We start from the raw sequence: 25237 nt of genomic DNA, 5'->3' as shown, positions 1-25237 counted from the left end.
TCAAATGATCCAATATTTCAGCAAAAATCAAAGATTAGAGAAAAAGTCCAAAAACTCCTAATACTTATGTACTTTTACTGCAATACTTTAACTACATCAAGCTCATAACACTTATGTACTTTTACTTCAGTAGGATTTTTCATGCAGGACGTTTACTTGTAAAGGAGTATTTTTACATTGCTGTTAGTAAAGGATCTAATTTTTCCACCACTGCTGTTTTCACACAGGCCTCCAGAAACTAGAATATGGTGTTTACATGTGCAACACATAACCGTTATATCATGAACACCTGCTCATACTCGTATGCACTCAGTGTTTTACAGTGTGGAGTCTATGCTGGTGCTGGAGGCGGTACTAAACCAAATGTAAATAAACGACGGGAATTTCCGTCTTTTCTGCCTGCGCAGTACTGACTGTCTCTGTGCCAATAACGTTAAGAGAGATGATTTGGGTTCAAAAAGGAACAAGGAGGGAGACATTTTGGAGATAAATGTAAGTAGTCATTCATGATTCTCAGCTGCAACCTTGTGGCGGGAAGGACAGGCTGAAAGTGTGTTTGTGTGACCGAACAGACGACTTGGTGTTTGTGTTTGTGGCTCGCAGCCAGTTCCTGCTGTGAATACGGGTGTGTCGTTTTCTGTATTCCGAAGTGCAGCAAACTGGAATTCATGTGACTTTGTCAAAAACGGTACCAGTAAAGATATGACAGAGGTTGTTACCTTATACTGTAATAGGAAGGTTTAATATGGTTTTGCTGATTTGTACCTAAACTTGGTTAAATTCAGAGTAGAAGATTTCTATTATAGGCTTCAAATAAACTTTTTCAATAGAATCCCGAGCACATGAAATTATAATGAAAGTATTACATTAGATTGGATTATAATATTAATTAATATAATTATTAATTATTCTATTCTAGATCTATATTCCGACTATTTTGGCACCTACTGCATATTAAAAATACTATACTTCAGCTTTAAAACTTAAATTTAGCACAATTTTAACCTTGACTTTGAATGACCCCCACACAGCACCAAATCAGACTCTTGCAGACCTCCTGCACATATTATTGATAATACATCTACTGTAAAATTATCCAGAAGTAACAACAAACTGATGGGAAATGATAAAACAGACTAAATAATAAATAATCTCATGCTGGATTTTATCCTTTATAAACCTCTTGAAAAGTTTTTTTTTCTTCCCGTTGAAGCTCTCGTCTTGAAAAGTTGTCCTGCCTGTTTGACTCTCAGCAGTAGACATGGCAGAGAGGAGGAAGAGGAAGCGGTCTGACTTCACAGCCTTCAACCAGTCCTCCTTCATGTCTGAAGAGCCAATGAGCTCCTGCAGTGATCCATCAATCAGGTAATGTAATAGCCTATCACAAATGAGCAGCTGTGAAGAAGTCTAAGAAGTTTTTACTGACAAAATCCCAGTAAAGTTCTCTAATTTCTCATCTACATATTTCATGTGAAATAATAAGGACATCTTTTTTTATAATCTCGGCTCCACAACAACATAAATCTGGTGAATCAGTTGTTTAATAGGAATAGTTTACTGATGAGAAGTTTTTATCAACAACAACATCATTGTAACACCTGTGGATGATGTAAAGGTGTTTAGTTCAATCCCTTCTGGTTTCTGTTTGCTATTTCAGAAACAACCAAGAATTAATCATAAATTTTACCGTCTTTGTTTTTCTTTGCATCTCTGTAGTAACAATAAATCTCATACTGGAATCATTTTGTCAACAACTTGAGCAGGAAAAAGGCCTGGCTCAACAAAATTAAGATCCTTTCCAACTTATTCATAGATTTCACACAACTAAGATATAGTTTTTTAAAAATTCAGAAAGATATTGATATAAGTTTTACATTTCTGCACTTTTATGAGACTCTTGGAGACTTTTGGAATAATGTGAACAGCCATATTAGTGAAAATTATATTATTATTTTGGAAACATTTGGCAAACTAGAGGATAACATTCATTTGAATTCTCATATGTTTATTACTATCTTTTCTTTTTTTATTGTTTAAATTTCATATTCATAAAAGCAGATTTAAAAGTAAAAAAAGATCAAACATCACATCGATGTAATTTGTTTTTCTTCTAATCAAAAGGCTGTAAACACTATTAATACTTGTTTTTGTTTAAAGTCGTATGAACCGTAACTCTCTCTACCTCTGAGTTTTTGGTTTTTCTTCTGTAAACTGTATGATGTTTGTTTTCTGTATGATAATTTTGTGGTAAAATAATTTGTTATTGTTTCTTTATGCCAATAAAGAAAGGGGGAAAAACAAATACAAAAAATATGTTTTAAGTTCAGTGAGTCTCAGGTTCAGGTAGTTTGTACTTCACATTTACACAAATGTCTATATTTATGTATGTAGTTTATGTATTTGCGTTCCTGACATCATGTTTCAAGTGATTAAATGGTTATTATAAGGATTCAGCAACCACATAAGCAAACTGAAGTTAAGTGTATTGATTTGTTTTCAATGTCCAGCAGAATCCACCTTTATACTTTTTATGAAACAAACCAAACTAGAAACATGGTTAATGTACAGTATACAAGTGAAAGTCAATTTAAAAAAAAAAGATTAATCTCTTCTTTTAGCTCACAGATGAGTACAGCTGAGTCCACAGCTCCCAGTCATGTGTCTATGAAGCGTGATCGATCCATCTTCCCGCCGCTCAACTTTGGTCTTAAAAAGACACAAAGGTAAGGTTGAACAAAAGTGGTCCAGAATGTGCATAAATGAATCCACCTGGGTGTGACAATAAGAAGATATTATTTACATGTTTTTGCACTAAGTTTATATTATATTTTTATACTTATGATCCAGTAACACTGACCCTCTGATGCACAACATATTCAAAACCTTTTAATGCACAACATGGGTCAAAAATGACAAAAAATAATCATACTTGTTTCAGATTTATTGTTTTGCAACAACACTGACTATACAAAAAACAATTAATGCTTGAAATGTATTAATTTGTGACCTTTCCTTTATAATACACACATCACTTTATCACATATCATTTCAATAAATGTTCAAATGATCCAATATTTCAGCAAAATCAAAGATTAGAGAAAAAGTCCAAAAACTGAAAACAGAAACTTTGTTTTTTCTTCTTTCCTCTCCCATTAATCATCTCACGACCCCTCAGATTTATCTGCTGACCCTTTGGAGGGGCCCGACCCCTAGGTTGGGAACCACTGGACTAAACTAGCTAACTGTATATAAAGTAGTGTAAACTAGCTCCACCTCCAGCAGCTACAACAGTAACATGCTGCTCTAACACTGATGCTTCACTATTAATAATCTAATGATGTCATATATAATAATATATCAGTCAGAGGGACCAAACCACTACTTTTACTGCAATACTTTAACTACATCAAGCTCATAATACTTATGTACTTTTACTGCAATACTTTAACTACATCAAGCTCATAATACTTATGTACTTTTACTGCAATACTTTAACTACATCAAGCTCATAATACTTATGTACTTTTACTGCAATACTTTAACTACATCAAGCTCATAATACTTATGTACTTTTACTGCAATACTTTAACTACATCAAGCTCATAATACTTATGTACTTTTACTGCAATACTTTAACTACATCAAGCTCATAATACTTATGTACTTTTACTGCAATACTTTAACTACATCAAGCTCATAATACTTATATACTTTTACTGCAATACTTTAACTACATCAAGCTCATAATACTTATGTACTTTTACTGCAATACTTTAACTACATCAAGCTCATAATACTTATGTGCTTTTACTGCAATACTTTAACTACATCAAGCTCATAATACTTATGTACTTTTACTGCAAAACTTTAACTGCATCAAGTTCATAATACTTATGTACTTTTACTTAAGTAGGATTCTCATGCAGGACTTTTACTTGTTATGCAGTACACATGTGCATGTGCAACACATACCCGGGGCCAGAAACATGGCTAATGTTTATAAGTGTTTATAAGTCCCTTTTTTAAAAAAGACATTAATCTCTTCTTTTAGCTCACTGATGAGTACAGCTGAGTCCACAGCTCCCAGTCATGTGTCTATGAAGAGTGATCGATCCATTTTCCTGCCGCTCAACTTTGGTCTTGAAAAGACACAAAGGTAAGACACAAACAATGAAGTGGTCCAAAATGTGCATAAATGAATCCACCTGGGTGTGACAATAAGAGGATATTATTTACATGTTTTTGCACTAAGTTTATATTATATTCTTATACTTATAATCCAGTTACACTGACCCTCTGATGCACAACATATTCAAAACATTTTAATGCACAACGCGGGTCAAAAATGACCAACATTAATAATTTTCATTATTATTTGATAGATAGCTGAATGTTTCATTGTTATATCTTTGAAGCAAAATGATGTCATCACCCAGGATTTTAAGAAATAATCATTTTGTTTTTTAGCATTATTGGTCTTATATTAATTTTTCTGGCATTTTATGTAGAGAAAAAAGTATTGGAGTGTTTTAAATTGTTGTATTGGTACTTTTACTTAAGTAAAGGATCTGAATACTTCTTCCAGCACTGTTGGCCCTCAGAAACTAGGATATTTAGTTTACATGTGCAACACATACCTGGGACTAGAAACATGGCTAATGTACAGTATATAAGTGAAAGTCACTTTTTTGTGGACATTAATCTCTTCTTTTAGTTCACAGATGAGTACAGCTGAGTCCACAGCTCCCAGTCATGTGTCTATGAAGAGTGATGGATCCATCTTCCTGCCACCCAACTTTGGTCTTGAAGAAGAACTAAAGTAATTTTGATGTTTTTACATAAATTAAATATCTTGCATTTAAAAGCGTATTAAGGTTACTTCATCAGAGATTCATAAGGAATATGATGTGGTGAAGACATGTGTTATTGTGGTTTACAAATGTTGTAATTGTCCTGAAATGTTTGATACAGAATGTTTGGTTTGGTACTTGACATTCTTCTTTTCTTGGTTCAAATAATTACTGTTGAGTTAACCTAATACACCCCTAGTAGGTCTATGTCTTAACACATGTGGAACGTAGATTTGAAAGTGTGAGTTCCACCCAGACAGCTCTGGCACTGGGTCAGCTGTTATCTGTTAGCTCAACTATGCTAATCAGGTTAACCCCTGGATGTATAGCTTATACAGCTAGTGTCATCAAACAATATGGTATCAAACAAACAGAGTTATCATAGTGAGAATTACTAAATCAAAACAAGAGGGAAAGTAATGAATTAATTGTAAAACATAATGTATTACTTGTAAAATTGTAACGTTATCTCCTATTCTGTTGCTCCCTGAAATACAACCAGCAGAGCCAAGTTACAAACGTTTTCCTGTTGCACTGACTCACTTGTTAGATGAAGGCACCACCAACCTCCTTGTCCCCATGACCCTCATGAAAACAGAAAACGATAATGATGATAATACGAGAAAAGAAAACCGCATTCATTAAAGAGGTTATTTATTTGTGTCATTTGTTGTCCCTGCTACAGACAGCAGCCTGGGGAGCCATCCAGCTGTTCAGTGTGTAAGGAGGATTTAAGGGATCTAGTCCAGTTCTTCTGTGGACACTGGTCATGCAAACAGTGTATCAGCTCAAACTGGGACCAGTCTTATTCACCAGCAGACCAACCCTGCCCTGTATGTGGAAAGAAACTCATAAAACACCAGGGAAATACAGACGAAGACACAGGTAGGTTTAACTATTAACTTTCAAATGATCTGTGCTACTACTATATCAGGTTGTCATATCTGTGGTTTTTATTTCAACTGCTCACTTCAGAAATTGATTTGACTGGTGAGTTTTTCCTCTCAACATGAAAGAGTTCTAATCAGTGTGTGAAGTCTTTTGTTGGAGTAAAATCCTGCAGTTTTCAGATTATCTGGTACTTAACATATTTATGAAAAATACTTTAAAAATTAAATAACTTTTTTGACTGTTACAGATAAAAGCCTCGTTGGGAAAGCAAAGAATTTTAAAAGAGCAATGCAAAAGAAATTTGCTTCAGTGTCTGAAGGTATTGATGACCAAGAAAACTCCATGAACAGCATCTACACATCACTCTACATCACCACTGGAGAGAGTACAGGGCTGCATGAAGAACATGAGTTCAGATACTTCAAACCTGAAATGAAAAAGCAAGCATCGTTTGACTCAGTCGTCAACCTCAGTGATATCTTCAAAGCTTTGCCTGGTCAAGAGAAACCGCCCAGGACAGTCCTGACGAAGGGCGTAGCAGGCATTGGAAAATCATTTGCTGTGCAGAAGTTCATTCTTGACTGGGCTGAGGAAGAAGCAAACCTGGACATTGATTTTGTTTTCTGTCTTGCTTTTCGAGAGCTGAATTTGATTACAGATGAGAAAAGCTTGCATGAGCTCCTGACTGAATTCCACCCTGCTCCAAAGAGTCTGAAAGATTCAGAGGATATCACCAAAGGCAGGGTTATAGTGATCCTGGATGGTCTGGATGAAAGCAGACTTCAACTGGACTTCAAGAACATTAAGAAAATAACGTCTGTTAGTGAAGTAACATCTGTGGGTGATCTCCTTGCAAACCTCATCCAGGGTAACCTTCTTCCTAATGCTAACATCTGGATAACTTCCCGTCCAGCAGCAGCCAATCAGATCCCTGCAAAGCATGTCGACATGGTGACGGAAATAAGAGGGTTCAATGATCCTCAAAAAGAGGAATACTTCAGGAAGAAATTTAGTCAAGACTCGAGCCTTGCCGACAGGATCATTTCACACATCCGGTCTTCCCAGAGTCTCGACATCATGTGCCAGACCCCGATCTTCTGCTGGATTTCTGCCATATTATTTCAGGAGGTCTTTGGGGAAGACGAAAAAGTTGAAATTCCTCAAAATCTGACAGAGATGATGGCAAATTTCCTGTTTGCCCAGACAAAACGCAGAAGCAGAAAATATGACAAGAAGAAAGAGGAGAACGAAGAGCTATTTCTAAAGTCACAGAAAGAATTTCTCATAAAACTTGGCAAGCTTGCATTTGTTCAACTGCTGAAGAACAACTTCATCTTCTATGAGGAAGACTTTGAAGAATGTGGCATCGACATAAAAGAAGCAGCTATCTACTCTGGATTTTGCACTGCAGTCCTTAGAGAAGAAAAAGTGTTTTCTCAGCAAAAGTTCTTCTTTGTGCATCTGACCATACAGGAGTTTTTTGCAGCTCTTTATGTCTGTGACTGCTTCACAAACAAGAAAACAACTGAGCTCAGCAGCTTCTTCAATCTGGAGCAGAAAGAACATACACTGCTTGATCTTCTAAAGATGACAGTTGACAAAGTGCTGGAGGAGAAGAACGGCCACCTGGATTTCTTCTTACGATTCCTCCTCAGCCTCATGGCTGAAGCCAACCGGAAAGTCCTTCAGGGTCTGCTGACATCGTCAGACCCAAGCCAAGATACTGACAAGAAAATCCTGACTTACCTTAAAGCCATCCGAAGGAAGAACCTCTCTCCAGATAGTTGCATCAACCTCTTCCAGACCATGGTCGAGATGAGAGATCACAAAGTCAAAGATGAGATTCAGGAATACCTCAAATTGCCAGATCGTTCGAAATCAGAACTGACTCCGCTGCACTGCTCTGCACTGGCCTACATGCTGCAGGTTTCGAAGAATGATGTGGAGGTGTTGGACTTGAAGAGTTACAACACATCAGATGAAGGCAGAAGGAGACTGATACCAGCTGTGAGGAGCAGCAGAAAAGCCATGTAAGTTTACTTTCGTTGTAGTACTGAATTACATCTTTAAACAGTTGCACCTTTTCTTTATCATATTATAACCTTGTTATACATCCCCAGACTATCAGACTGCAAAGTGACAGCAGAGTGGGTTAAGCACTTGGCCTTTGGACTCAAGTTCCCCGACTCACCTCTAAGAGATCTGGACCTGAGCAACAATGACCTGAGAGACTTTGGAGTCGAGCTGCTCCATGAGGGACTGTCAAGTCAATGGTGCAGACTGAAGACACTGAGGTATTTATACATATTTATATAATAGATAACATACCATTATGTAAACGGGTGAACAAGATATGTAGATGTTATTTTAAAGAGCTGCAAGGTCCATACTAGCAACCCAACTTCCAAACTTTATTTCTGATTTAACTTCCTCTAAAGTCCTTATGAGTCTTTGCACACAGTCTTCTTCAGCCTGAGCTGGACTTCAAAGCTTTCTGCTGTCATGCACCTAATTCTTTTCAAGGGCCCATTTAAAGGGGAACTCCTTTATTATTGCATATGTGTGAAAAGTACTAGAAAGCCTTTTCTGACAGAACTGTTTGCTTTCAAGTTGCATTGTGGATAATAATATCAATTTTAATGCTTTTATATTTAAATTGTCCATTGTAAATCCGACAAAGTTCAAGGAGTGCAATAATACTAAATCAGTCTTTTAAGCCTGCCATCTTTACATTAATTTAGAAATCTATGTATATTCCTTAATGAAAGACATCTTGAACCTGCCTGCTGATAAATCAAACACTGTGTTTTCTCAGGTTGTCAGGTTGTCAGATCACAGAGACCGGCTGTAATTCTCTGGCGAAGGCCCTGAAATCAAACCCCTCCCATCTGATAGAGTTGGACCTCAGCTACAACCATCCAGGAGTTTCAGGAGAGGATCAGCTCTCTGAGCTGAGGGACGATCCACATTACAAGCTCAACACACTCAAGTAATTATAATACTAGAAAACAACATTCCTGACTTTTCTAGTGAACAGAGAGACAATTTGTTTCTGGATTAGTGGATTGTACTGCCAACTAAAACTAGTTTGTATATAAGAGTTTTACACCAGAGCTACTCTGTGCATGGATCCTATAGACAATAGAAATTATTACTAACATTTAGAGTATTGTTCAGTTCTCATAACATGTCTAACGGCAAAGGTGACTTATTATCTGACCAAAGGTAGCCATGGAGCACAATATTTTCGGTGTTGCTAATACTGTAGAGTAATAGATAATGCACATACTATAGATTTACTCTACTAGGCTCTGAGAGCAATACAGTGTTAGCTTATTGGTTGTTCTTTGAAAGTTTCAATACATTTTTCTCCACAGTGTTGAACATGGTGGAAGTCACCGAATGAAACCGGGATTCAAGAAATGTGAGTATCTGTGGAAACTAAAAATGGATGATGAGGACTTAAATATAATACTGAACATTTTGCTGAATGTTATGTGACCATTTCAATTATTAGTTAAAATAACTAGGTGAACAAAAATATCCACATCCAGGCTATCCTCTTATCCACTAGCTTCTGTAATTTGATTAAATCTTTCATTCAGTGTTTATTTCATCTCTATTTCTGAAAAACATTAAGCCTGTTCCTTTAATTTTGCCATATTCTAAGACGACAACAAGCATGGCAGTGTAGCTACTTACGTCATTGTAACTTGGTTTCGTCTATATCTATAAATCTCAAAAACACTTTCTTTGAGTCATTTTTTTCAACTTTCTAGTTGTAATCTCTGCTGTTTAAAAACATCTACAGCATTTGCTCCTCTGTGCTGTTAGTCTGAGCTAGTTGTGACCCTTCAACTCACTTATGGACGTGCTCCTCTGTCAAGCCGTAACGTTTAGCCCACAATGTCTAGGGGTTTGTTAAATCTTACTTTACCAAGAGTACGGAGGTATTATTAGCAAAATGTGCTATAAGTTTCGAAAGGATGTAGACAAACAGCCCACATGTAATAATTGCTGTACATTATATTACTTTATTGTTGTTACTGATGCATTAATCTGGAGGTAGGATTTCACTGTTGTAGTTGGTGGAGCTGGATCTAATTTCAACTGCAATATGTACTATTGGGTAGTTTAATCTATTAAATAGTGTCATCTTTTATGGACTAGTATGACTAATAGACTAGTAGGACTAGACTAATAGGTTTTGTATGTTAAATCATAATTAGAAAATTAACTGTAATCTGTAGTAAATTCCACTGGCTCCTGAAATTACACGTTTTTTTCCCTCCAGATGCCTGCGAGCTCACTTTGGACCCCAACACAGCCCACAAGAACCTCTGTCTCTCTGAGGGTAACAGAAAGGTGACCTGGGTGGAAGAGGAGCAGTCATATCCCGATCACTCAGAGAGGTTTGATCTCTGCCCACAAGTGCTTTGTGAGCAGGGTCTAGATAAGCGCTGCTACTGGGAGATTGAGGTGGTGGAACCATTTAAAATTGGGGTAACATACAGAACCATTGGTAGAAAAGGGGATGGGAATGATTGCGAGCTGGGTCAAAACGACAAGTCTTGGTGTATGTTTGCCTCTGAGGAGTGTTGTTATGTTATGCACAACAGCAAAAGGTTAGATGTAGCTTCACTCTGCTCGCGCTCCAGTCAGGTGGGAGTTTATCTGGACTGGCCAGCTGGCACTCTGTCCTTCTACAGAGTTTCCTCTGACAATCGGACTCGCCTGCATACCTTCAAAACAACGTTCACACTCACTCCTAACTAATGACGTGTGTTGCCCTGTTCGCAATATAGACAGCTGACGTCAAGTCATATCCAGGCTATCCTCTTGTCCACTAGCTTCTGTAATTTGATTAAATCTTTCATTCGGTGTTTATTTCATCTCTATTTCTGAAAAACATTAAGCCTATTCCTTTAATTTTGCCATATTCTAAGACGACAACAAGCATGGCTGCTTTGTTTTGTCAGCTAACATAAGCAGACTTTCACTGCATCCATATGAGCAGCCAAGGGTGTATATCTGCATGCGGATGGTCGGGACATGTCATCTTAGAAAACACAAAGGATTAACTGCTCCTATCCGTCAGTAGCCTATCCGTTCAAAGCAGAGTTGCCAGGTTTGTGTGCCTTTGCAAAAAGTATGTGAAAGTAATATGGATGGAGAGAGAGAGAGAGTGAGAGGGAGGCAGCGAGATATAGACGACCAACACACCAGCTTGCTGTAAGCTGTGTGAATGCAACAGGGACTTTGAGGCATGTATCATTGTTGGTGGCTGATTGAACATGTTGAATTGATGATAGAGGTAGTCAGTTACATTTGCAGTAGGGGAAGTCAGAGAGAGAGCTGCAGCTCTAGGGTTGTTTAGTCCATGGATGTATTAATAGAGCTGATAGAGCACCAACACTCAGCCTTGATGCCAGTTTGTCCCAATTGCCCAAAAGTGTCCCAAACAGCAATTTCACCATAGACCAACATTATAAAAGAGATGTCTGGAAAATGGTTAACAGGACACCTGCAACTGCATACAAAGAAAATTATTACTTTTTGTATCATGACATTTTTAACACATGTAGGTTTATTTTTTAAACCTTTTTCCAGAAACTAGAAATTATTGCAGAATATTTGATTGACTCTCATTAAAATTGTCATCTCTGTCTCAGATAATATCACTAAAATAAAATGTAAAATGTGATTTTTTTTAAAAATCCATAGAAAGTGTAAAAAACTATAAAAGCTAATATGAAGTGCACACAAACACACAAGTGCAGGTTTAAAACATGTCCCGACCCATCTTAACGCCAAACCTACACCCTGCCAGCAGCAACTCCAGAAACCTGCTGCTGTTCTTTTTTTTAACCCCTACACCATTATGTGTCATAAAAACTCAAAACTAATGACTGAGCCTCCTTAAGTGGATGGATGAAACACCACCCACCTACACTCGAGATCTAATGCGGTTTCTGCCGTTAGAGAAAGTTAGATTCACTCTTAAGTGCCTTACTGATGTGAAGCCGTTTATCACCTATGTGGAGAATTACATGTTGGAGAATACACTCTGAGTCTGGATGTAAATATTGTTTAAACATGCAGCAAAACAAGCAACAAGCAGTCATTCATGATGAAAGCAAGCATCACACTGTATAAAATGTATTTTTATTATTACTTATCATTCCGTTATTTATTTCTATTTCTATTTTTTTATAGCTTTTCCTATCAAATTATGTGGATGTGAGGGTGAAGGGATCTGTGGTTGTTGTCATTTTGTATAGATCAGGCAGATGTATTACATCTTCTGTATCTCTCTAAGAAGAAAAGATTTTTAAAAAAGATAAAAAATAAAGCATCAGAAAAACAAAAAAACTCATAGCACCATCAGAAGCTTCTGCTTTACTGTATAGGATTAAAGTCATAGACTTGACCAATAACTTTTACATGTACAGGTTTGAAACTAAAGGCTCCTTTAGATTGAGTGACAGCAACAATCATGTAAGTTTATTTCATGTCACACCGTGCGAGGCAGCTGTAATAAAATCTTGGCCACAGTATGACTGTATGATGACAGTTTGAGGCTGTCAAACTGTGCAGTGAAGTTGTGGTTAATCATAACGCTACAATGGAAATATAAAAAAAATTAATGAGAGAGACACATCATCACGTCTTATGTTTTAAAGATGCAGGCGAGGAAGGTTTTCTCCCACAAACTTCTTTCCATTCCACCTCCATGGTTCTGGTTTGTGTGTATTTGGCTCAGACAGCCAAAAATCACAGTGTAAAATCAGTGTAAAGGAGCCTTGATATTATATTGTACAGGTTTGACCAACTAACTGTAGTAATGTTCCGCCTTTCTGGTGATGGAAACAGCTGGTCATAAGTGGAAAACTGCAAGCAGACCAGTACGTTGTAGGGATAAGTTGTTTACTTCTAAAAAAATGAACGTAGATGGATATGTTGTCGTGTTTTTACTTAGAGGATTTACCTCTTTACCTGGCTTCTGCTTCCTTCGTTTTTATCTAGGTCAGAATTATTCTAGTGTTCAGACTTTTCATTTATGGCAATACAAAATAAGAAGACAATAATGTCACATAGTACAGCTGCTGTTTGGTACATCTGTTGTTTAAAACCTCTCTGCACTATCACCTCAGAGTAATGAAGCTCAGATTTATCCAGCTCAATAAGCCCTTAAGCTGTCAACTACTGGTACACGTTATTTTAAAACCACTATCTTTGTATCTATGCGTATTATAGAAACAAATGCTCAGTAAACAACCGAATTATCACTTTAATATAAACGACCAGAACATGTGAATGGTTTAAAGATTTCTGTTTAAAAGGAGGCAAAGCTGCCGTGTATAACAGAGGAGGAGAGAGTAGTTTGAACTGTTGTTACATCTGTATACTGGAGGCTTGTGGAGATCATCGTCAATTTTAATTGTATACACTTCCTTCACCTTTTAACTTTGAGTTTATACTTAAAGGTTCTATATGTAAGAATTGTGAAGCAATTTACATGTATTAATCGTTTTTATTGCAAATGAGTGAACAGGTAGTAATGTAACGTAAGAAAAGGAGACTATTGACTCTCTTGATTGTCTGTAACAGCACAAAACACAATGTTCGAGATCTTCTATTTAATTATGAGAAGTGTAAGCGAGGAAAAAGACATCACCTGCAATAGTCTTGCACTATGACTACGCAGGTGATGCAAGCAACTGCATGTTGACTGCAGCTCATTTAACGGCCACAGGTGTCACTAATGAGAGTGAATTTCTGATTCTTACAAATAGAAACTTTGATAGACACCAGTATCAATACAATCAGTTTCATCATGTTAAGCACCTTGTTAAAATCCAGAGTACTAAACTGAGTCACTGTAAACATGTAACCTGGGAGATTTGATGTGTAATAAGTGTTTTTTTTTTAATTCATACTCTGTATTTTCATAAGTGGTCTTATTTTAACAGCTTCGTGTTTTTTATGTTGTTATTAATGGCAGAAATATTACTAGTTGTTTTGGTGTTTAATGTAATCAGTGTAATGTTTAATGAAAGTGTGTTCTGAATGCTGCATAGAGAGATGATTTGTTCGCCTCACAAAGCCCTAATGTCAATAATACAGTAAACTTTAACATTTCAATAACAGATTGACACATGTACCTTTCAGTCATATTTGTTTACAGCTCACAAAGTGGTAAAACTGTTTTTAATCACATTTCTACTCAATCCATTGAAATACAGAAAGTGTCTGAATACATTTAAGGTGAGAAATAAATCACACAGGTGTTTTTGTTTGAGCTCTGCAGCACAAACAGTTCAAGAATGATCATTTTTAAAGCTGCATGTGTGACTGATATTCTGGCAATTTGATTTGTGCTCTCAGAATGAACTACAAGCAGAATAAAAGTGCTTTACAGTGAGATGACTCGTTATATCTGATATCTCCAGAAATAGATGAGATGAAAAAGTTCCCTCTGTTAAGTGGATAAAATGCTTTAAAACACTTTAAAGAATGAGCTGCCTTATTTCCACACCCATTTATACTTGATACTACTTTTATTAACATACTTTACTTTCAGTAAAAGCACATTTTTACTCCTGATAGTCGAGCGTGATGGACATTTTCCACCTGACAGACTGAGGTACCTCACTATAAATCACTTTTATTCCACTGGTAGTTCATCCTGAGAGAGACACCATGAGCTCAAATGCATTTTTCTGGCTTCTGTGAGGCTTATTGTCACTGGGATCGAACCTTACAATTATGTTTTCATGTATTTTCTGTGTGTATTAAAACATCAATAAAGAAAGGACCTTTGACCTTATAACTGAGATTTTCATTTGTTATGTTCTGGTGAGGAAAGCGAGCCAATACGTGTTTTGGGATGTAATTTCTAACTTGCACTTTTTTGTGGAAAAAAACATATCAGACACAAATTATTATTCAAAGCAGAATAATTTTATGTGTTTTAAAACACGTCTGGAGGAGATCTTTAAATGGTAAAACATTAAAGTAGCAAAAGATTGTTTGTATTGTATTGTAAGACACAAAGAACATGTATCATTACATGATCTTACTGGTAATTGAAGATTAAAAGACTTAATATAGAAAATGCTCCCACACACTGGATTTATGTCTCAGAAAACAAACAAATTAAGCAAAAATAATAATCACATTACTTATTCTTTTCACTAAACTGCACTGCATTTAAAATTATTCTGACTTATTTTCTCATTAAATAAATGTAATATGAGCATCTATTTTTAATTTAAGCAGCTCAGGTATGTGATCATCTGGCTGTATGTACAGGAGTCACATCATATAGTGAGTTTTATTTATCACTAGGTGTCACTAACTGTTCATAAGATATAAACTAAGAGAGTTCTGCATTCAACATCATTACTTTAGTCAAAGAACAGAAATATTATCAGCTAAAGAGAAAATAATAATTCTGCATTCAGATTATTTTTATATTATACTCCTGGATTCACTAAGAAACCAAATCACTTGACTGTTTTCCATTAATTTACCCATTAATAATGATGGAATGAGGGAATCTATTAATGGGTTTTAAGGGGATAGTTAATGGATTGAAATAAAATAAGTCAAGTCAATTTTATTTATATAGCGCCAAATCATAACAGAAGTTATCTCAGGGCACTTTTCATAGAGCAGGTCTAGACTGTAATCTTTACAATATTAGGTATTTGTAATGGGTTATTTGCACAGTTTAAAGGGTAAAAGCCCTTCAAATGGTGTGAAAACAATGAAAACCAGTCCTTAAAATGCCTTAATGTCTTAATTTTCTAATTAAGGGGAAAATTCAAGAGTGTTTTCATGGGTTTTGGTCCATTGGGATTTTTTACATGTGAAAAAACCCAACAAATGCACCATATGTTTTCAGGGTTAAATTAAGGAGATATTCATTATTATTTGTTATTTTAAGTTATTCTTGTCCTGTAGTGGTTATTATACTGATGACTTTAAAGCAGGAATTAGTGTACATCTATCCATCAGTCTGGCTGACAGCACAGCACATAGCACAAAACTGAAAGTAACATTTCCCTTGGAAACTGTGTGTCTGTGCTTCATTTCTTTTAAAGGAACAAGGAGAGATTTTTTCATTACACAAAAGTCCATAGCCGTTTATGATCCTGCCAGTTATCTTGTTTAAGGTGAGACGCTTTGGCCGGGTTGTGTAGTTTGCGGTTAGTTCTGGTGTTTGGCCCTGCTGAGAAATGGCTCTCTGAAACTGTGGCATCACGTTGTACTGTTGCTTTATCAGAGTTGTGTTCAAACCCTGTTTTGTACTGTTTTATAAGAGCAAAAACTTTAACAATGACAACTAACTGATTTGGCAAATGTAGCTACATCTTGTTAACTGCCCCACCTCCGTTAAAGAGCACAGTGACAGTCCTGACCAGGGCCAAACCAGACCCATGGTTATGCACTGATATTGCAGGTCCTTATTCATTCAGGTATAATGATGTTTATGCTAGTCTCGTCCACTGTAACAGGATTATACTGGGGGAAATGTGAATCATTGAATAACTTATTTACTGAGAAATTACTACTATACTGTTAGTAATTCTCAAAACGAATATATAGCTTAGCTATACTATCTCTCTGTCAGTGGTGGAAGAAGTATTCAGATCCTTTACTCAAGTAAAATTACCAATACAGCAATGTAAAAATACCCCAGACCCCTTTATTCAGCCCCCTTCCCGAAAAACTAGCATGACATAGTTGGTGCCAATGGATGCCTTAGATCGTCTAGTTTCATATGGTAATAGCTTTAAAACTGAGCCCACTACAGCCTCTGAAAGACAGTCATGTCAGCTGAGGACGCCAGCGTCCTTGTGGAGTTTAAGAGGTTAATAATAGCTATCCGCCAAAAAGTTATAACATCTGCTGTGACAAAAAATATGAAATAGAACAATACAGTAGTATACATACTTAAATTAAGATTCATTATAATAAAAGACACTGCCTTGCGTTTTCATATTTTCATTAATTTCAGAATCTGGCCCCAGACTGAAATTTTACACAATGCAATATTAGAGTTTCACTTTCTTCGCCTCACTTAGCTCTGCTGCCAGCTCTGTTTGTCTGTGTGTGTGTGTGTGGTGGGAGAGCCCAGCCCACCCCCGGTACAAACATGTCCAGATAACTTGATGAAATAGATTACCACATACTTAGATCTATGCAGTATTCACTTTATTTTTGAGCTTTCGGTCTGTCAGACCTTCATCAGAGCAAATATCTACTCCATTATCTGTATGCATAGATCTAAGTATGTGGTAATCTATTTCATTATATTTCCTAGATAAAGATTTATACTGTCTGTTAATATTTAACTTTTGTTCCGGGTTTTTTGCTCCAAAGGTCAGAGCTGCTGTTCTGTGATCAGATTTCCTTAAAGAACACTTCACGTTAAGATCAATACAGAGAGTTGAGACTGTTTGTGAAGTGAGTTACATGTTTTGTTCTTCTGGTTGGTTTCCTGGTTGAAGCTGCTGATTAATTTCACCTTCAGTCATCAGCTTGATTCAGATTATTTTCAGCATCTAAAGGTAACGTAACTAACAGTTTTCATTATATTTGTGTTTGCGAGTGTTAAAATGATCTGATAACAGTAGAGATGGTCGTTATAGTGATGAGTTATGTTGCTTTGTTGACTGCATTGGTGGAATAAACGAAACTCCAGAAGAAAGATTTTTCAATACTCTTATTGGTTCTTTTTCATTACTAAAGAATTGAGGGGTTTGAATTACAAATTGGTCCAGAATGTGTATAAACGAATCCATCTGGTTGTGACGATAAGAAGATATTTATATGTTAATGCACTAAGTTTATATTATATTCTTATATTATGATCCAGTAACGCTGATGCACAACATATTCAAAACATTTTAATGCACAGCGCGGGTCAAAAACGATCCGCATTAACTTTCATTATTAGTCCACAGCTCCCAGTGGTGTGTCTTTGAAGAAAGATGGATCCATGCATCTTGAAGATGGTCTTGAAGAGAAACCAATGTTTTTATGTAAATTAAATTTCTTGCATTTAAAAGCATACTAAGGTTACTGCATAAGCGATTCATAAGGAGATTGATATGGTGAAGCCATTTGTGAATGTGATTCATAAATGTTGTGCATCTCATGTATGTATTTGTCCCAAAATGTTTGGTACAGAACGTTAACTTTGGTACTTGACATTCTTAGTTTCTTTGTTCAAATAATTACTGTTGAATTAACCTAATACACTCCTAGTAGGTCTATGTCTTCACACATGTGGAACGTAAATTAGAAAGTGCGAGTTCCACCCAGACAGCTCTGGCACTGGGTCAGTTGTTATCTGTTAGCTCAACTATGCTAATCAGGTTAGCCCCTGAATGTATAGCTTATACAGCAAGTGTCATCAAACAATATCAAACAGATTTATCATAGTGAGTATTCCTAAATCAAAAATAAGAGGGAAAGTAACTAATTAGTTGTAAAACTTAACGTATTATTTGTAAAATTATATAGTTATCACCTTTTCTGTTGTTCCCTGATAAACAGCTACCAGTGCCAGAGATACAAATGTATTCTTGTTGCATTGACTCACTTGTTAGATGACGATAGCACCAACCTCCTTGTCCTGCTGACCTTCATGAAAACAGACGATGCTGATGATAATACAAGAAAAGAAAACTGCATCCAATAAAGAGGTTATTAATTTGTGTCATTTGTTGTCCTCGCTACAGACAGCAGCCTGGGGAGCCATCCAGCTGTTCAGTGTGTGAGAAGGATTTGAGGGATCTAGTCCAGTTCTTATGTGGACACTGGTCATGCAAGCAGTGTATCAGCTCAAACTGGGACCAGTCTGACTCAGCAAACTACCCCTGCCCTGCATGTGGAAAGAAACTCAGAAAACACCAGGGTAATACATATAAAGACACAGGTAAATTTCACTATTGACTTTGAAATGATCTGTGCTACTACCATATCAATGTGTCATACCTGTAGTTTTTATTCCAACTGCTCACCTCAGCGATTGATTTGACTGATGAGTTTTTCCTCTCAACTTGAAAGAGTGCTAATCAGTGTGTGAAGTCTTTTGTTGGAGTAAAATCCTGCAGCTTTCAGATTATCTGGTACTTATCATATTTATGAAAAATACTTGATTGTTACAGATAAAAGCCTTGTTGGGAAAGCAAAGAATTTTAAAAGAGCAATGCAAAAGAAATTTGCTTCAACATCTGAAGGTATTGGTGACCAAGAAAACTCCCTAAAAAGAATCTACACATCACTCTACATCACCACTGGAGAGAGTACAGGGCTGCATGAAGAACATGAGTTCAGATACTTCAAACCTGAAATGAAAAAGCAAGCATCGTTAGACTCAGTCGTCAACCTCAGTGATATCTTCAAAGCTTTGCCTGGTCAAGAGAAACCGCCCAGGACAGTCCTGACGAAGGGCGTAGCAGGCATTGGAAAATCATTTGCTGTGCAGAAGTTCATTCTTGACTGGGCTGAGGAAGAAGCAAACCTGGACATTGATTTTGTTTTCTGTCTTGCTTTTCGAGAGCTGAATTTGATAACAGATGAGAAAAGCTTGCATGAGCTCCTGACTGAATTCCACCCTGCTCTCCAGAGTCTGAAAGAGTCAGAGGATATCACCAAAGGCAGCGTTATAGTGATCCTGGACGGTCTGGATGAAAGCAGACTTCAACTGGACTTCAAGAATGTTAAGACAGTAACGTCTATCAGTGAAGTAACGTCTGTTGGTGATCTCATTGTAAACCTCATCCAGGGTAACCTTCTTCCTAATGCTAACATCTGGATAACTTCTCGTCCAGCAGCAGCCAATCAGATCCCTGCAAAGCATGTCGACATGGTGACGGAAATAAGAGGGTTCAATGATCCTCAAAAAGAGGAATACTTCAGGAAGAAATTTAGTCATGACTTAAGCCTTGCCAACAGGATCACGTCACACATCCGATCTTCCCAGAGTCTCGACATCATGTGCCAGATTCCGATCTTCTGCTGGATTTCTGCCATATTATTTCAGGAGGTCTTTGGGGAAGATGAGAAAGTTGAAACTCCTCAAACTCTTACAGAGATGATGGCAAATTTCCTGTTTGCCCAGACAAAACACAGAAGCAGAAAATATGACAAGAAGACAGAGAAGAACAAAGAGCTATTTCTAAAGTCACAGAAAGAATTTCTCATGAAACTTGGCAAGCTTGCATTTGTTCAACTGCTGAAGAACAACCTCATCTTCTATGAGAAAGACTTTGAAGAATGTGGCATCGACATAAAAGAAGCAGCTATCTACTCTGGATTTTGCAATGCAGTCCTTAGAGAAGAAAAAGTATTTTCTCAGCAAAAAGTCTTCTTCTTTGTGCATCTGACCATACAGGAGTTCTTTGCAGCTCTTTATGTCTATGACTGCTTCACAAACAAAAATACAACTGAGCTCAGCAGCTTCCTCAATCTGGAGCAGAAAGAACATACGCTGCTTGATCTTCTAAAGATGACAGTCGTCAAAGTGCTGGAGGAGAAGAATGGCCACCTGGACTTCTTCTTACGATTCCTCCTTGGCCTCATGGCTGAAGCCAACCGGAAAGTCCTTCAGGGTCTGCTGACATCGCCAGACCAAAGCCAAGATACTGACAAGAAAATCCTGACTTACCTCAAAGCCATCCGAAGGAAGAACCTCTCTCCAGACAGTTGCATCAACCTCTTCCAGACCATGGTCGAGATGAGAGACCACAAAGTCAAAGATGATATTCAGGAATATCTCACATTGCCAGATCGTTCGAAATCAGAACTGACTCCGCTGCATTGCTCTGCACTGGCCTACATGCTGCAGGTTTCGAAGAATGATGTGGAGGTGTTGGACTTGAAGAGTTACAACACATCAGATGAAGGCAGAAGGAGACTGATACCAGCTGTGAGGAGCAGCAAAAAGCCATGTAAGTTTACTTTCATTGTAGTATTGAATTACATCTTTAAACAGTTGCACCTTTTCTTTATCATAGTATGACCCTGTTATACATCCCCAGACTAGCAGTCTGCAAAGTGACAGCAGAGTGGGTTAAGCACTTGGCCTTTGGAGTCAAGTTCCCCGACTCACCTCTAAGAGATCTGGATCTGAGCAACAATGACCTGAGAGACTTTGGAGTTGAGCTGCTCCATGAGGGACTGTCAAGTCAATGGTGCAGACTGAAGACACTGAGGTATTTATACATATTTATATAATAGATAACATACCATTATGTAAACGGGTGAACAAGATATGTAGATGTTATTTTAAAGAGCTGCAAGGTCAAAATGTTTACAGGTATGCAATTAAATGTTGCTACACTGTTCTAACTGTTCAAAAACTAGGTTTCCATCCAAATTTAGCACAAATTTCTAAAATATCAGCAAAAGAAAATTCAACTTAATGTGCATTTCCATCAACTGCTGTATATTTGGAGTTGGTTTATCAACTGGTGGCGCTTTTAAGTTTGGGCTATTAAACCACTGCAGAAGAAGTGGACACAGTAAGATGACATAATTAAAAGAGTGTCAGTCAAACCTCAAACAGTGGAACATAACAGAAAATATTTGTGTTCTGTGCCTGATATTAATAATGACTAATCAGACCAGCAACCCAACTTCCAAACTTTATTTCTGATCTAACTTCCTCCAAAGTCCTTTTGAGTGTGACAAAGTTTATTCTTTGCACACAGTCTCGGACTTCCGTCTGAGCTGGTTCACAAAGCTTTCTGCTGTCATGCACCTAAATCTTTTCAAGGGCCTATTTAAAGGGGGACGCCTTTATTACTGCATATGTGTGAAAAGTACTAGAAAGCCTTTTCTGACTGCACTGTTGTCCGTCACGTTGCATTGTGGGTAATGTATATATGTTATCAATTTTAATGCTTTTATATTTACATTGTCCATTGTAAATCCGACAAAGTTCAAGGAGTGCAATAATACTAAATCAGTCTTTTAAGCCTGCCATCTTTACATTCATTTAGAAATCTATGTATATTCCTTTATGAAAGACATCTTGAACCTGCCTGCTGATAAATCAAACACTGTGTTTTCTCAGGTTGTCAGGTTGTCAGATCACAGAGAAGGGCTGTAATTTTCTGGCGAAGGCCCTGAAATCAAACCCCTCCCATCTGATAGAGTTGGACCTCAGCTACAACCATCCAGGAGTTTCAGGAGAGGATCAGCTCTCTGAGCTGAGGGACGATCCACATTGCACGCTCACCACAGTCAAGTAATTATAATACCAGAAAACAACATTCCTGACTTTTCTAGTGAACAGTAGTGAGGTGGACTGTACTGCCAACCATAAAACTAGTTTGTATATAAGAGTTTTACACCAGAGCTACTCTGTGCATGGATCCTATAGACAATAGAAATTATTACTAACATTTAGAGTATTGTTCAGTTCTCACAACATATCTAACAGCAAAGGTGACTTATTATCTGACCAAAGGTAGCCATGGAGCACAATATTTTCGGTGTTTCTAATACTGTAGAGTAATAGATAATGCATATACTATAGATTTACTCTACTAGGCTCTGAGAGCAATACAGTGTTAGCTTATTGGTTGTTCTTTGTAAGTTTCAATACATTTTTCTCCACAGTGTTGAACACGGAGGAAGTCACCGAATGAAACCGGGATTCAAGAAATGTGAGTAATGTAATAAGTTTTACCTAAATATAATACTGAACATTTTGCTGAATGTTGTGTGACCATTGGGTGAACAAAAATATTTTACTGCACTTTTACCTGCACCAATACAGCTATTAAAATGAAACCTTTTCCTTTGATGGCAACGCTAGCTCTCATTACAGATGACAAATAACAGCATAATATTAAGTTGAGGGGAGTGAACAGAAAGAGCAAGCCAGACAACAAGAATAGCAGCCATGCAAATGGCTAATGTGGCTAATAACAAAGTTATGCTAACATCAGCAAAAAAAAAACAAGGTGAAAAGTTTAATTTCTAATTTGGATAGTTAAAATGATGAGCTAACATTAGCTGACGTTGACATTACCTAATGACTTGTGTTGCCCTGTTCGCGATATAGAGAGCTGAAGTCAAGTCATATCCAGGCTATCCTCTTGTCCACTAGCTTCTGTAATTTGATGAAATCTTTCATTCAGTGTTTATTTCATCTGTATTTCTGAAAAACATTAAGCCTGTTCCTTTAATTTTGCCTTATTCTAAGACAACAACAAGCGTGGCAGCATGGCTACTTACATCATTGTAACTTGGTTTCGTCTATATCTATAAATCTCAAAAACACTTTCTTTGGGTCATTTTTTCAACGTTCTAGTTGTAATCTCTGCTGTTTAAAAACATCTACAGCATTTGCTCCTCTGTGCTGTTAGTCTGAGCTAGTTGTGACCCTTCAACTCACTTATGGACGTGCTCCTCTGTCAAGCCGTAACGTTTAGCCCACAATGTTTAGGGGTTTGTTAAATCTTACTTTACTAAGAGTACAGAGGTATTATAAGCAAAATGTGCGATAAGTTTCGAAAGGATGTAGACAAGCAGCCCACATGTAATAATTGCTGTACATTATATTACTTTATTGTTGTTACTGATGCATTAATGTGGAGGTAGGATTTCACTGTTGTAGTTGGTGGAGCTGGATCTAATTTCAACTGCAATATGTACTATTGGGTAGTTTAATCTATTAAATGGTGTCATCTTTTATGGACTAATCATAGGTTTTGTATGTTAAATCATGATGACATGAACTGTAATCTGTAGTAAATCCCACTGGCTCCTGAAATTATGCGTTTTTTTCCCTCCAGATGCCTGCGAGCTCACTTTGGACCCCAACACAGCCCACAAGAACCTCCATCTCTCTGAGGGTAACAGAAAGGTGACCTGGGTGGAAGAGGAGCAGTCATATCGCAATCACTCAGAGAGGTTTGATCTCTGCCCACAAGTGCTTTGTGAGCAGGGTCTAGATAAGCGCTGCTACTGGGAGATCGAGGTGGTGGAACCATTTAAGATTGGGGTAACATACAGAACCATTGGTAGAAAAGGGGATGGGAATGATTGCAAGCTGGGTCAAAACGACAAGTCTTGGTGTATGTTTGCCTCTGAGGAGTGTTGTTATGTTATGCACAACAACAAGAGTATCAGTGTAGCTTCACTCTGCTCGCGCTCCAGTCAGGTGGGAGTTTATCTGGACTGGCCAGCTGGCACTCTGTCCTTCTACAGAGTTTCCTCTGACAGTTGGACTCGCCTACATACCTTCAAAACAACGTTCACTGAGCCCCTCTATCCTGCTGTTGAATTTCACACTCAGTCCTCTGCTTTATTTTGTCAGCTTACATAAGCAGACTTTCACTGCATCCATACGAGCAGCCAAGGGTGTATATCTGCATGCGGATGGTCGGGACATGTCCTATACTGTCAACGGTCAACTGAATTTATGTCCCTACCAGTGCTTCTAGCAATCTAAACTAAAATTGCCAGGTTCACGTGTCTGCAAAAAGAAGGCCATAATACAGCATGAATACAATATCAACAATACAGTTGTGTGTTAATATCAGTTATGATGGAAAACAGAAGGGATTAATGTGAAGTTTTTAACGATCCTATGATAAGAGACACTCTGAATCAACTCATGATACTGTAGCCCTGTAGCTACTAACTTGTTTTACACGTTATTTTAAACACCTCTATGCATCTGCCTATTATAGAAACTAATGTACAGTTTACAGCTGAACTGTTGCTGTAACACAACCGTTTGATGTTCAAACAGGAAACATTTCCATTGTGTACATTTTTCTCTTGGAGGCAAAGCAGCCATGTATTGAACAGAGGAACAATTTGTTTGTTTAGTGTTTTAAAATTAGTTATAATCTTTGTGGGAGACTGTGTTAGTGCTGGAAAAAACTTGGCTGGAAATTTCATTTCCTTTTTTGTTTTACGGGTCTTAAATTGTGTTTATATCCCTCACCCTTTAGCTTTGAGTTTCTGATTAATAGACAGTATGAAAATGATCACAGTTCACATCATTTAAGTGAATCACTATGAGGCTGCACATTTTGTGGAAGTAGTAATTACAGGTGACGGTCTTCTCCAAAATGAGTTGAATACACTGTCTTTTTAATTTGTAACAAGGGAGATTTTATGTGTTAAAATTGTTTTTTATGTATGTATTTTATGTATTTTACCTTGCTGTTAAGATCAGAAATATTACTGGTTGTTTCAGTGTTTAATGTAATCAGTGATGTAATGTTTAATGAAAATGAAAGTGTTTTCTGATTGTTGCACAGAGAGATGTCTCATCAGCCTCACAAAGCCAGCCCAAATGTCAATAATACATTAGACTTTAAAAAGTCACTAAAAGACTGACAGATGCACTTTTTTTACCTTCCAGCACTTGACTTGACCAATGTGTCACTGGGCTGTCAGACATATTTGTTTCCAGCTCACAAAGAGATAGAAGAGTCATGTTTTGCCTTAAA

The 25237-nt window shown here is 37.2% G+C and overlaps 1 protein-coding gene across 2 annotated transcripts; it reads left to right on the top strand.

The window, feature by feature from the left end:
- Positions 1 to 314: 314 nt before the first annotated feature.
- Positions 315 to 25237, top strand: LOC137174989 (protein NLRC3-like). Of its 2 annotated transcripts, none has more exons than XM_067580578.1 (11): positions 315 to 492; positions 1254 to 1365; positions 2619 to 2723; positions 4052 to 4156; positions 4715 to 4819; positions 5536 to 5735; positions 5989 to 7771; positions 7862 to 8035; positions 8557 to 8730; positions 22386 to 22432; positions 23567 to 25237. In XM_067580578.1, exons 2-11 carry the CDS (start codon positions 1262 to 1264, stop codon positions 24097 to 24099), a joined length of 3330 nt encoding a protein of 1109 aa, XP_067436679.1. In that variant the 5' UTR covers positions 315 to 492; positions 1254 to 1261; the 3' UTR covers positions 24100 to 25237. The 2 variants fall into 2 exon arrangements, with proteins under 2 accessions (XP_067436679.1, XP_067436680.1); XM_067580579.1 differs by lacking the exons at positions 22386 to 22432; positions 23567 to 25237 and adding exons at positions 9119 to 9165; positions 10036 to 14559.

Source organism: Thunnus thynnus, chromosome 22 (genome assembly GCF_963924715.1).
Source record: "Thunnus thynnus chromosome 22, fThuThy2.1, whole genome shotgun sequence".
In the NCBI taxonomy this organism is placed as follows: domain Eukaryota; kingdom Metazoa; phylum Chordata; class Actinopteri; order Scombriformes; family Scombridae; genus Thunnus; species Thunnus thynnus.
Note: the sequence above shows the minus strand (reverse complement) of the source record. Positions and strands in the feature narration are given on the sequence as shown.